The 14,207-nt window shown below is 37.9% G+C and overlaps 2 protein-coding genes and 1 pseudogene across 2 annotated transcripts; 1 reads left to right on the top strand and 2 right to left on the bottom strand.

Moving 5' to 3' along the window:
• Positions 1-4,764: 4,764 nt before the first annotated feature.
• Positions 4,765-7,444, bottom strand: LOC113284450 (mRNA turnover protein 4 homolog). Its single transcript, XM_026533906.1, has 11 exons — positions 7,238-7,444; positions 7,072-7,122; positions 6,914-6,964; positions 6,761-6,805; positions 6,365-6,666; positions 6,111-6,252; positions 5,939-6,000; positions 5,787-5,847; positions 5,581-5,677; positions 5,416-5,495; positions 4,765-5,238 (listed from the first exon to the last, which is right to left on the bottom strand). The coding sequence occupies exons 5-11, from the start codon at positions 6,397-6,399 to the stop codon at positions 5,107-5,109; spliced, it is 609 nt and encodes a 202-aa protein (XP_026389691.1). The 5' UTR covers positions 6,400-6,666; positions 6,761-6,805; positions 6,914-6,964; positions 7,072-7,122; positions 7,238-7,444; the 3' UTR covers positions 4,765-5,106.
• Positions 7,445-8,406: 962 nt separating this feature from the next.
• Positions 8,407-9,275, top strand: LOC113284448 (annotated as a pseudogene).
• A 2,375-nt stretch (positions 9,276-11,650) lies between these two features.
• On the bottom strand, positions 11,651-13,242 carry LOC113284447 (basic 7S globulin-like). Its single transcript, XM_026533905.1, has one exon. It carries the CDS (start codon positions 13,191-13,193, stop codon positions 11,874-11,876), a length of 1,320 nt encoding a protein of 439 aa, XP_026389690.1. The 5' UTR covers positions 13,194-13,242; the 3' UTR covers positions 11,651-11,873.
• Positions 13,243-14,207: the final 965 nt, after the last annotated feature.

The following is a 14,207-nucleotide window of genomic DNA, read 5'->3' as shown; positions in this document are numbered from 1 at the left end:
TCTTGGTAAAATGTTTTCAGAGTTTATAAAGACTTTAGGAAATAGATCTTCTGAAATATTTAGAGATGAGTTTATTTGATTAACAAGGTTTTCCACAGACTCATCAGATTTAGTGTAGAAGGTGGAAGCCATAAGATGAGAATGAAGTAGCCCAGGTTGTAGTGGGTCGTCGTGGTAGTGATGTTGGTTATGTAAATGTTGAGGGTGCTAGGAGAAGTAATGACTTTAATTTGAAATGTAATAGTAATGTTGTAATCCTCGTGATTGTTGAAGTACTTTTGTTTGTGACCAAGAAGAGATATAGAAATGCAGCCAATAAACCAATGCCAACTAGAAGCCAAGAACGCATCCCATGTGCCTTCTGAGTTAGTCCAGTGTTGTGAAGTATGTTGACAACTGATATACTTGAGGAAGGTGACTACTAAAATACCTTTTAAATGAGACCTGCCTGTAGGAAATGCAAAAGGAGAGGTAAAGTAAAATAAAATATGAAGCTTAGATGGCCCACCATTTGTACCCTTCAAATATTTTGTGCTTAAAATATTGCACCTTTCTCTATGTGTCAGAAAATAATTTCTTAAGCATGTTAATAAGGTCAGGTCTAGAGTCGGGTTTAGAAGCTTGTACATTATCATCCAAGAGTAATTTTTGGTTTCTCTATGTTTAACCAGCTTTGGGTTACTAGATATGCTATAATTAATTTCAACCTTAATGTACGTAGATTCATATGCTGAATAGACAACCCGAGGATGTAATCTTAAGATCATATCAAAATAGCTGAGATAAGTTAGAGCTAACCAAATATCTTTGTGTTGGTTCTCATTATGTTCTAGGGGGTCAAACGTGTGAATTATTTCAATTATTGGCCATTGCACCAGCTTCTAGAGCTCATCCTTGTCGCACCATATGACCACGTGAATTTAGATTGATTCTTGGTTGTGCACGTGTGATGAGTAACAATGGTTATCCAGTCAGTAGAGACTACATGTCTAAACCACTTGGAAAATTTCAGAATAGTTGAATTTGTACCGCTATCTGTCAAAAAGAGAAAAAAATCTAAGGTCGGAAAAACTTGGAAGATTTTCCTCCTATATGGTATAGGTCATGAATGGCTAGGATCATAAAAAATGAAGCGACGGGCAGGGAAAGGTTATAGGGGTTGAAAATGTGGGTATCTCTTCGGGAACCGCTACAATTTAATGGTGAAGAAACCCAACTAAACTTAGTTTTAATTCCTATAAGAACCATAACATCTTCTATACTCGTTTCAAATTCTTGTTTCCCAGCGCTGCACCTCCATCTTCAAATCGGTTGGTGATCAAATCATAAATACTAAGAAATTTTTGCAATCATCATCATCATGTCTGGAGATAGCGGTTTTTCTAATGAGGAGAGAAAAGCTTTGCAGAAAGGCAAAAAGGTGTTGCTCGAAGTTGAAATTGAGCCGTGAATCCATTGGTTTCCTTATGAATATTGTGTTGAGTGACTTCCTTATGGGATTGCATTTCTTCAAGGTTATGAATCCCCTGATTACCAGTATAACTTTGATCGGTACTTGGAGGACATGCAACATAACATAGATGTGAAAGTTGAGGAGTATCAGCAGCAAGGTGGACCACCGGGTATTATGCATCCATTGGTAATGAAATCTCATGTTTAAAGACTTGATCAAGTATTTAATCAACCACGTCCTCAACCAATTAATCAAGATACTAATAACCCATTCAAAATTTAAGTTCAGAATTCTGAAGTTGGTAGTAGTAGTCGTAATGGTTCGGGTAATGGAGGAGAAACTATGAATCAGCAAGAAGAAAATGAGAATCTTGATCAAGAATTCATGGATGAGAATAGCCCAGCAAGTGTCGATACAAATATTCTCAAAGATGCAGATGTTGAAGCTACTCCAACCCAAGAACCAATTCTCTCAGGCCATGATCTGATGATGATGAGTGGGTCTTGTATGTTTATCATCCCAGATACGGTTCATTCGAAGTTCATGAACGAGTAGTTATTATTGCAGATTACTCTTCCTTCAGGGGAAAGGCATGTTGTTCTGATTTTGGCTGTACAACCATGACGAAGAGATGACCCAATGCATTTTCCGGTACTTGATGCGTTGTGTCCTACCACTGGTCAGATTGGTCGGGAGATTTTTGCCAAAGGAACTCCACCAGATAGCGATCCAGCACATCCAAAAGCCGATCATGATGATAGCACTCCTGAGCCCACCGATCCATCCGATCCCGTGAATCCCGAGCTATATGCTGAGAATCATCCCCCAGTGCAAGTGATGCGCAGAAAAAAGCCACCAGTTCAGTTGACTAGGAGCAGGACTCAGAGTGTCAGTCAAGTAACTCGGAGCAAGACATGGCAACCTCCTAAGTAAGTAAAATTGTGTTTTTCTTATCTCTATCTCCATTAGACTAAAATTTGAATGCATACCCTCCAATAGGATCTTTAGTCTGGGGAAGGAGATGTGGTTAGTATTTCTAGTGTTATTGTTTTGAAAGGTGTTGAACAATTTCTTTTGCTTTCTTGGTTTTATGGTTTTTTTGAACTGGATGTGTATGTTAAAACTAGTACTTTGGTTATTTATTTTAGTGATTGAAATCCAGTTTGATTTCTTTTGGTTCGTATGAATATAATGTTTATTAAATATGAATGTATTTGGTTACTGAGAAGGATGTGGTTATGAGAATTTATGAGACCGTTGTGAGCAACCACAAATTGATTAGTATCAGGGTTCAAAGATTTAATATATTGGATGTCTGAAGAAGTTGTTGGGTTATAACGGAACCTACTAGTAAGATAACTTAGGATTCTGTGGTTGATGTGAATATAATTGTAAATGATAGATGGTTGGGATAGTTTACTGTAAAGAGCAGGGTTAAGGTAAAAAGTATGAGGGAAGGTTTGGTTGGATGAATTAGGGGTTACATGAGACAGGATAGATGAAGATCTGGATTTAGAGAGCCTTAAGTTAGGTTGGGTCTCTACAACAGTAAGCAAATTATGGATCTTATTGTTAGGGTGTTGAGAAATGTGAACTATGAGGATGTTTGCCGGAGAGACTGCCATGATGTTGCTATGAGTATGAGTAATTCCTTGAGTTGAGAGAGTTCTTGTGATTTGTGCGCATCCTTTTAAGTCTGTATAATTTGTGATTTCAGCAATTCTTGTTGAATTTGTAGTTTCTATGATTTGATGAGAATTCATGGTGATTTGAAAAGCAATAAAGATAAGGAGAAGAAAAATAGTTTAAATTCATGAAGAATAGGGACAAGATACAGAATCCGGTAAGAAGTCCGGTGAGAATCCGGCAGGAAATAGCCGTTGGGATATAACAGACAGAGTAACGGTAAAAAGAAAAGAACCGGAGAGAGAAACAATTGTACAACAAGAGAGAATGCATTCATGTTTCCATGGCATCATTTTCTTATGTTGATCAATGTGTGACATAATCCGAGCACGTCTAACCTGGGTGTAACCAACCCATATGTGAACACATAAATCACGAGGTCTTATACGTGTTCACAAACAATGTTCTCACATACTAAAAACTCTTGAATTAAATGGCACATGCATAAAATAGATGATACTATCGGTTCATCAACTCAAAGCCCTCAGGCTCATCACTGCCTAGTCGAATAATATCAGGAAAATGATCGTATCAAGAGTAAGACTACAAATACGAACATAAATACGAATCATAAGGGATATGCGATGAATATAAAAGTGCTGAAATATAAATAAGATGGAGATTTACGTGGTTCGGCACTAAGGCCTACATCCACGGGGGTTGGTTTTTCATTATGTATTGAATGTTTACAAAGACGAATGAATTTTGAGTATACATGAGTCTGCGGAAGCAGGGGATTTACTTACTCTTCCTATTTCTCTCTCTTATATTCTCTTCTAAGGATTGTGGATTGGTCGACCCCTTCTCTCTTAGTGGAGAGGGGTATTTATAGGGTTGAAACGTGGGTCCTACTTCTGAGATGCCGTTGCAACCTTATCTTCTTGTGCTTTGTTCCCATTACGCAGAGGTCTTCGGTATATGATGCGGTCTAATCTTGAATACAAAGAGCTATCCTCACTTATTCCACAAGCTGATTGACGCGTGTATATCTCTTTGTATTTAATGCGGGCAGTTGGACGTCCGCTCGTGTCAGGCAAGTGTCTCTTAGTCTGGTCACATCCGTGTTAGTCAAACTCTCTCTCAGCCGTTGATCTTGGATCTTTCTCGGGATATGATGTACTAACACCCGAGGGGTATTATTTGGTGCTCCTCTTTGCCATCAGACCTCTGTGATCCTCAGTTCTTGTCCGTCAGATCTGCTGACCGGTGATATTTTCTGATGAGATGCTCCCCTAGATTATGACTGCTTATTATCATGTTTTGATGTCTCGCTTTGCATGCTTTCCACGCTCAGTACAATTTATAATTAGCTTTGTTGCTATTTTGGGTGCTCATTTTTGTTTTGTTTTTTTGAAGCAGTTTTGGGTGCTCATAAAAGAGGTTACTTTCATTTTCTACACCAACCTACCTGGACTTTTGTATCCCAATGCTAGGGATCAAGGTCTTAAATTGACATGACATATAGGATTTAAGACTTTTTTTTACCAACTTTTCATCTCCAAACACTAGGATTGAAGATGATTATTACCGTAGCATTATGGACAATTTTATAAAGGTAATGATGTTTTTTACTTTTTAGGGTGATATCCAGTTATGTTTTACGATTCGATATGACAAATAGAACATAAATAACTACACATCAATTGAAGTACTGAACACTACGGAAAACATCATCGTAGTCCAAACTCAAGGGGGTATAAAACATTGAACCAAAAAAGTTCTTAATTAAGCTAAACACGAGTCACCCCCATCTGCGTAGCTCCAAACCAAGATGGAGAGATCGAAAAAAAAGTAGTACTTAATTTAGCTTAATATGAGTACTGCAATCAGGCCACCACTAATCTTCACCCTTGAACCATCTGCCTGCTTAGCTCCAAACCAAGATGGAGAGATCCCCAATTTACTGTCTAATAGGCAAGTCCATACTGCATAAAAATATAAAACCAAGAAGAAGGAAAAGAATGCAGTCAATATGAAGAAGTCTGGGGATAACAGCGCTGCAGAAGTACAACAACAAGAGATTTGGTTTCTTTAGTGGTTCTACTCCAGTAGCATACGGGTAGAAGGACAAAATTGAACATCTTTCTCTCAAGAAGTATCTGCACAACAGATTATTCAAACAAACAAAAAACACGTAAAAAAAAATGTTAGGTTAATTGGACTAGACTTGGGCAGGAAAGAATAGGCTAGGCATCCAAATGCGGCCGAGGCTCCGCTTCTACCCAAAGCTTTGATACATTTAAGTGTTTGTAGAAAACAGAATGTTAGAGGCAAACCAGAATTTTAGCAGCATTCTCTGTCACGCGTTTTTTAACTTCACAGACAACGAATCTTTCAGTCAGCTTAAGGTCCTTGCCTACAAGAAAGGCAAATAAGAGGCAATCAAAGACTAGTTATGAGTAGTCAACCGCCAATCACCAAAACATAACGTAATAACCCACCACTGGGTTCGACAGGCATGCCTAACTTCTTTAATTTGGGACACAATTTCTTTGCACTTGTAAGGGGCGGTAAAGGCTCATCTTTCTCAAACACCAGCTGAAATAAAGACAATTCCAATTCCAAAGGGAAGAAATGGTGAGAACATCGAAGCATAACACAATTGTCAAACTATACAAGCACCTCATAGTATATTGGTTTTCCTGACCGTTTCCATTGGTGTGCTGCCTGCATTTATAAAATCATATTCTCTATATTCGCCAAACTTGCTGCAAAATGAAATAAAGAAAGCAGTATCAAAAACTATATTAACAAAGTGCAAGTGCGACAACATTCTAACGACTAGAACTACGAACCTACCTGAGTACCTCGTCTTCTGTTTTGTTAGTTAAAAGAACACCATAGTTATCATTATCAAGCATCTGGAGAGCAAAAAGGCTCAACTAATAAGGATACAGTGATAAGACTTGAGAGATGTCAAAACTGGAGAAGATGCGATAGATAAAACATGCAAGATCAAAAAAATTCGTACGCTTCCAATTTCATGGAGGCCAGTGTCAAATTCTTTAGTTTTATATCCGCTGTCTCCAGGCTTGAGGTTTTGTTCTTCAGGTGTGAGTTCTTTTACCAATCCAACACTATATGCCAAAGATTTATTAGGTGCAAAATAAACCCTGGAACAAACCAAATAACCATTAATTTAGATTGAAGAACAACAAAGATTCAAAGGAACTGAGGATTGGTGACTTTTAATAAATTCTCGGAGAAGTAGAAGTGAATTCGCACTTGTAGTTATCGTGGTCGTTGGCCAGAGATTCCATGAAATTCTTGTAAGTGGGACTTTCAAGTTTCGCAAAACCGAAACAGAAGACATAGAGGCTACCATATCTTTGAATATCCTCATGAAAAGATTTCTCATCAAACCGGTTTTTTCCTGAAGTACTTGTTCATTTCTTTAGTTTGTATGAGCTCCCTCCTTTTGGCTTCGTTCAATTGTTTCACTGCCAGTCGTTTTTCATCTGGACTAAGCTCCAGTTTTTTTCTCCCTTCTTCACCCACTTTTCGTAATCTTCCAGCTTCTTGATACTCTAAAATACAAATCAAAAAGGAATTAGAATGCAAGATTTCACAAACAAAAACGAAAAACACTAAATATTTGTTGATAAAAGTCTAATGTCTTACGCATAGTCATAATTTCTTCCTCGCTAATGTTGCTCCATCGTGCATCTACACATGAAAAGAGAAAGATTTCAAGGAATTGAAAAAAAGTAAAGATACTAAAAGAATTAAAAAAGCAAACAGTAAATATTTGTTGACAAGAGTCTGATGTCTTACCCAAGATCATAAAATCTTCATTGCTAATCATGCCCGGCCGTGGACCTAGACCTTAAGATTTCAACAAAATGGAAATAAAAATATATACAGAGACTAAAAATGATTAAAAGCAAGCAATGCTGGAATTTAACTGATGAGAGTCTCGTCTAGTGTCTTACAAATCTTCGTCACATCAAGCGCTCCTTGATTTCCCAAGCTCCATTGTGCACCTAGACATTAACAGAGAAAGATTTGGAATTAAAACATAAAAATATCAACAGAAAAAAAGAAAGAAAGAAATCAAAACAGGTTTTAACTTTCAACATATGATGAGAATCCTCTTACTTATTGTCTCGGTAGTCCTCTTACGTTTCGGTGCCATCTTGTCTATTACAGAAGACGATTTCGTGCACTCTATCTGAACTTGCTCCCCTTTGTCATCTGAGAAAAGTTCATCTTCAAACACAAAAGTTTATATATAGGCGGCAGTTTGTGACGTCAACGGTTTCCTAAAGCGGGGGGCCAAACTTTTAGAATCCGCATCTAAATTGTATTCTTTCCTAATCAAATCTAACTTCAAAACCTATAAATACACACGTAGAGATTGTAATTCGAAACCTCTCTTAGGAGAAAAAAAAAACATCCCTTCATTGGAGAACGACCATGGCCGCCCCTGCGAAACGAAAACATCATGACAGCGATTTCTCTTCTGCAGATGATCATCTCCCTCATTCCAAGGTATATTCAATTTCTACAACTAATGAAAATAAGAGAGTTAATATTACCAGATCTGACGAGTTTCCTGGAAAATCTAGTGCAGATGGGACAGCAGCTTCAGTTGCTGCCAAAAGTGGAAATCTTTCTCTTGGAGACTTAGAAAAAGCAAAGAGAGCCTTACAAAGGAAGAAACAAGCACAGGAGCTTGCTGCGAAGATGGGATGTCACCAAGATCCAGAGTTTGCTCCTCTCATAAACATGTTCCCTTGGCAGATGCCTGGAGAGGTTTCCATTGGACAGAAACCACCAAAAGCTCCTGTTCTGCATCTAGATGCACATGGTAGAGAAGTAGATGAACAGGGCAATGTGATTAATCAGCCAAAGTTGACTAACCTTAGCACCTTGAAGGTCAATATCAACAGGCAGAAAAAGGATGCATTCCAAATTCTTAAGCCTGAATTGGAGCTGGATCCCGAATCAAATCCTCACTATGACGAGAGAATGGGTATCAACAAGGCAAAGCTGTTGAGGCCAAAGAGCATAGATTTTCAATTTGTGGAGGAAGGTGCATGGTCAAAACAGGCAGAGATAGCTAAGTTCAAGAACCAGTTCGGAGAAGCACGGGAAAAAGAGTTGAAGATCAAACAAGCACAACTGGCAAAATCTAAGGCTGGGCCTGATATCAATCCTAATCTGATTGAAGTATCTGACAAAGTGATCATCAAAGAAAAACCCAAGGACCCAATCCCTGAGGCCGAGTGGTGGGATGCTGTGCTTTTGCCTTCTGGAACTTATGGTGACATTGGCATCAAAAATGACAAACTAAAAATGGAAAAAATCACAATATATGTTGAGCACCCTATGTCAATTGAGCTTCCAGCTGAACCTGCCTCACCACCTCCCCAGTCTTTTAAGTTGACCAAGAAAGAGTGGAAGAAACTGTCTACCCAAAACCGTCTTGCAAAGGAGAAAGACAGACAGGAGATGATCAGCCAAGGTCTGCTAGAACCCCCAAAGCCAAAGGTCAAAATAGGTAATATCATGAAAGTTCTTGGATCTGAAGCCACACAAGATCCTACAAGGCTTGAAATGAAAATTAGGAGTGAAGCTGCTGAGCGTGAACAAGCCCACATTGACAGGAACATTGCACGTAAACTCACACCTGCAGAACGCAATGAGAAAAACATGAAGAAGCTCTTTGATAACCCAAACGAACTTGAGAAAATTGTTTCTGTATATAAGATCAATGACCTTTCACACTCACAAACCCGACGTAAAGTTTATGATAATGCTAAGGAAAAAGGCTAACAGGCTGTTTGGTGATAACTGAAGATTTAACTGTTGTGGTTGTGGAAGGTGGTAATAAATCCATCAGAAGATACGGAAAGCTGATGCTTAAGAAAATAAATGGGGCCGGGAACGTCAGAAATGAAGAAGAGGACAGTATGGCTGAAGATGATGACAAACCAGTGACCAAGTGTGTGCTTGTATGGCAGGGATTTGTCGCTAAATCTAGTTTCAATAGCTTTGCTGTTCACCAGTGTAGAACTCAAGCTTCTGCTAGGAAATGCTTTGCTGATGCTGGGGTTGGACACTATTGGGACATTTCTGTTAACACTAAAGATGACCCTTGAACCAATATATTTCCTCTTATCCAGCGCAGAAGATGAACCTGCAACAGATTTTATAAGCTTATTCTTGTTTGCCATCTTTCTAAATGCTTATAGGCAAAAGCTACTGTATGATAATAAAATTTGATGTATGAAGATACAGAAACATAACATTACCATTTTAATTTGCACTTTTATGGATGCCATTTGGAGTGGGTATTCATCTATTTTCCTGTGCGGTATAAAACCGAATACGACAGTCATAATCAAGCCTTGGGGTACTCCTTAGGGAAAAAAATAGGAAGAGGTCTGACATATTTGAAGCAACTAGAACTAACAAAGTTACAAAACTTAAGATTTCAAGCAGCTTGCATAAAATGAAGCAAGACTTAAAGCAGCTAGAATGAACGCAATATACCAGACGAATTAGAAATATGATTAGGTCTTCCTCAACCCTTCCTTTAAGAAGCACCAAATTAACACCAAACATGCAAATGTAAAATTGCTTCCGTTAGCATATTGGTCAAGTTTTGAAACGCAGCAAAAACTCTGTTTCAACCATGTTCAACTTGTATCATGGTACTCCACAATAGGAGTTATTTCTAAACACCATTAGGTTCTTAAAGCTGACAATGGAAATTTGAGAAATCAGTCTCTTTATCTTATTTTATTTCTTGCTTCTGTAATCAGCAGAGTGTCTCAAAATGCTATCCTAGCAGTAATGAAAACTCTGAGGTAGTGGTGTTTGTGTCATCAGGAGTGAAGAATCAATTCTCGGCTGTTTCCATCAACTTCCATTTGTTGGATATATAATCAATGCAACACCAAACGGATAGAATCGAGATAAAATATATAAATAACAATAGAAGTACATACTTAGCTAATCTTGCTTCCTTTAGTGATATGAACTATAGGGCTTCAGGCCAGGTGAACTGTACATGAGATCGAAGACCAACATCCACGAATGTACGTCTAGTATCCACAGCCTGTTAGTGTGCACAAGACAAGGCAAATTATTTGAGAAAATTCAACGTACATACCATCAGTCAGAAGCATCAGCAACTAGTGACAGACCGACACAACAACTCCATGTGACACGAAATTAAGCATACATTACTTTACACATGAGACTGAAAAAAAAAATATCATTCAACAACATAGAGTGTAACCTCTGACCAGTAAAAACTCATATGGTCTTTTATGTTGGTGCTTTCAAATACATACAGATATGCGGTTTTACATGCCACAATCTGCAATAAACTTTCCTAACCAGCCACAAGTATAGAGTGCAGACATATGTGAATGATTTTATACCCTGAAATGCTTCAAAATGGAAGCGATGATATATGTTTACAGATAGAAGTTGTAATGGTTAACAGACAAAATGGTCAACTAAATTTTCTCTCATCACGCCCATTTATTATGTGAAACTTAACTGCAAGATGCTTAAAAAGAGGGGTACATCAAAACATACACATCAGAACCAAGATTAACCAATGTACGCAGGCTCATAACTGCATTTTTCTCCAAAGTCTCTACCCTTTACCGTAAGTCTGAGCTGGAAGATGAAATCTGGAGTCAAGAATTAATAGAAAAGCAACTTGCAGTGCATCCATATTATCGAACTTCTATTCTGCTCTGCTCGATGATTTCCTATCTCCTATCTGTCAAAAATTGAGAGAGGCAATCCCTTTCTAGCATTTGCGAACATGAATTGCAGTGGTTTATGTACTAACTGAACTGTAAAAAATTTCTGTAAGTTATTACTTCACATATCTATGAAAAAGTTTCATTTACTGGACGTGTCTTGTCCCTTTCACTACATTTTGCTAAAACTCAGACTTCTTAATGTTCTACTTCATTTTGAATGCAATGAAATTATATAGAATGAAGCCGGTATACAGAGGAGGAAGTATTTTAGAAAATGAGGAAGTAGCAGACACAAAAACGGTGGACTAAGTACTAACATTCTACCCTTCCCAATTAGATGCACAGGCATTATTCCATTGTTTCATTTCCAAACAAAAAAGCAACAGTGTAGGCTCATTGACTTTATAAACTTGTTACATTATGTTTCAGGCATTTCTGGAAACAGGTCACTGGCAAAGGAATCTAACAAATTTTACCTGATTCAATTTCTAACAGTGAGATACTAAAAACAGGGATTAGCAGAATATGTTTGGGAAACTTAAGAAGAACATCCTTAATACAATACAAAAGAGATTTTTACAAATGTTGTCAAAAGCAAACCTTTGAAGCATATCCTGAAGATCAAGAACTGAGTTTTGCTCTGCTGTTACGGAGAGATCTACTGTTGAAATTGCGACGTCAAATTCAGTAGTGTAGTTTGTGGGTCGAAGGTGAGCCTTGTAACGATGGGTGGCTAACCGCAGAAGGTGTGCAAGTGCTAGTTGCGAGCAGCGCCAGCATATTTTTTTAACCACTTAAGTGCCATTGGTTACATTCAGTAGTAAAATGAATATTTACAGTACAATTTTTAAGTATTTATTTTAATTTGTGACATTAATCACAACCATTATTCTCATTAAATCACATCAAACATATAAACCGAAAAAATGAAGAAGAAGAAATCACAAACTATAGTAGTACAAACTCTAGTAAGGCTGTGACCTATTCAATTCAAACTGTAATGATTAAGCCTTAGTGGTGAAATCGAAGTTTGAGCAAGTAGTTTGCCTGCCAAAAAGCAATGAACTGAACCCAAGTCTTGATCTTGCAATGTCAAACTGTAAAAGATTGTTTTCCAACTGATATCCACCCAGAACAATAGACGTCCTCGGATTTGCGCCTCCGTCAACAATTCCTAAACACAAAACATCGTCACTGACTTGGACAATCGAGTTAGCTCCAAAAATCCTCCAAATAGTTTTCTCATTTTGCAACACAAGTTCGATAGTTGGCACGGCAGCCCCAAGTCTAGTACTCAGCACATTCTTTCTACTAAAACATGCTCCGAAAGGCGCTACGGAAGCAACTCGAGAAATATTCCTAGCTGCAGCTTCCTTGGTGAAGGCATCAACAACAGCCTTGTAAATTGATGTTTCCATCACTGTGTAAGGATTAACAGTGCTAATCTTGGTTCCTCCAACTCCATCCGTAGTGATTGACAGCAAATTCTTATTCACCGGGACCTCTTTTTCGTCGATTCTAATGGATTTTACTCCAATGAAATACTCAACTGACTTTTCACCCTGTGAGAATGCTCCTGCAGTACTGACTGGATTGATTAATAGAGGAGTGTATTGAAGTGAACTTGAAATTTCCTTTTCTGGTTGCAGCACATAAGGACCATCACCAAAAAACATGACACCCTTTCCAGATGATAAGCACATGGCAAATTTTCTAGGAAAGCTGAAAGCAGCTGAAAATTGCCAAGGTAACCCTATTTTTTCACGACCAAAACCAGCCATTCCTTTAGCACCCTTAGCAAGTCCTTCCAACAGAGAAGTTGGTGCACAGTTGAATATAAACTGCTTCACGGTAACGTCGGCTCCGGGGTTTGAACCGTCTGTGGACTGCACAGATACAACATCTGAAGCAAGTTCTCCACTTGTGGAAGTGTGAGTGATGGTATTCCCAGGGAAAAGACCGCAAGTGTTGTTATTGCATCCTGGTCTAGGTGGGGAGAAGCATGTTCCACATGTAGGCGATTTACTTGCTAGCGAACATTGTGCTGATCCACAACGAGCAGGTTTGTAGGTTGATGATATATAACCTTGTTCACAATCTACCCATAGGAACTGACCGCCAAGATCGACGACTACGTCTATGGAAACTAGAGGTGTTCTTTGTTTGATCTGAGTTAGATATTGAAGTGTAGATGCATCTTTGGTGATTGGAAGGACCAGTGCTTTTGGTCTGAATGAAGTAGGTTGTGAGCTCGACAGAGAAGAAAGGGATAAGAATACCAAAGTTGAGAAAAGAAAAAAGGATTGAACTTGAGATGAAGCCATGGTTAGAAGGAAGAAATGGTGTAATGATAATTGTATGTGAATGTGGAGTTTATATAGGCGTATAAATGAATGTAAAGAAATGAAGCAGAGTCTTGGAAATCTGAGTTCAACGCTGATGGCTACCGTCATGTCAATTATTTAAACATTATCCAAAATCAAATCAATTATTTATTTATTTATTTTTATAAGAGACAAGTTTGACAAAACTTTCTTCATTGACCATACACCCTGTTTTCCTATTCATTTTTGATGGCCAAATAATCACCCCTGTTTTTGAGTGGCGCCTACTGAATTTAAAATGCAACCATTTTAGGACAGGCTATCAAGTATCAACTGTCGCAGATATAACGGATAGGAAATGGTTGTCTAGTTAATGTCAAGTGGATTTTAGTACGATCAGACTAGACAGTTCCGTTCCCTGGAAGAATGAACTTTTTTATTTTTCTGATATATTTTGATTGAAATGAGTACCGACAATGTAAAATGAAATTTTGCAGTTGTGGTTTTTATTGCCGCAATAGTAAAATCAAATTTTGCGGTTGTTTTCAAATGAATGATCTCAGAATGCCGTTTTCCATTAGATGACGAATGTGATGACGGACAAATTGTAATACTGAGATTTGTTTACGTTTTTTGAGAGGATAGAAAATATAAAGTCACGTAAGAAAAGAGATGAGGATATACTGATCCACCTAAGAAGCCAAACTTGATGGGATGCACGTCCTAAATTTATGCACTCCAATTTGACGAAATGCGATTTACAGAGATTACCCTGATGAAATTGTTCTGCACATACAAATTCTTGCAAGTTAAAAAAGATATGGTTTCACTTTTTCAATTTGGCATGTTTCCCTATGTTTTTAAAATAGAGATATTTTCACTTTTTCAATTTGACCCGTTTAAAAACGGAGGTAGTATCATGGAATAATTTTAAATAACTAAATCCACTATGCCTTCGAAATTTTAGGGGCTTTTATAAATAAGGACTCGGGGTACAATAAAAGAAGAATTTCA

The sequence above is a fragment of the Papaver somniferum genome, chromosome 5 (genome assembly GCF_003573695.1).
Source record: "Papaver somniferum cultivar HN1 chromosome 5, ASM357369v1, whole genome shotgun sequence".
Classification (NCBI taxonomy): domain Eukaryota; kingdom Viridiplantae; phylum Streptophyta; class Magnoliopsida; order Ranunculales; family Papaveraceae; genus Papaver; species Papaver somniferum.
Note: the sequence above shows the minus strand (reverse complement) of the source record. Positions and strands in the feature narration are given on the sequence as shown.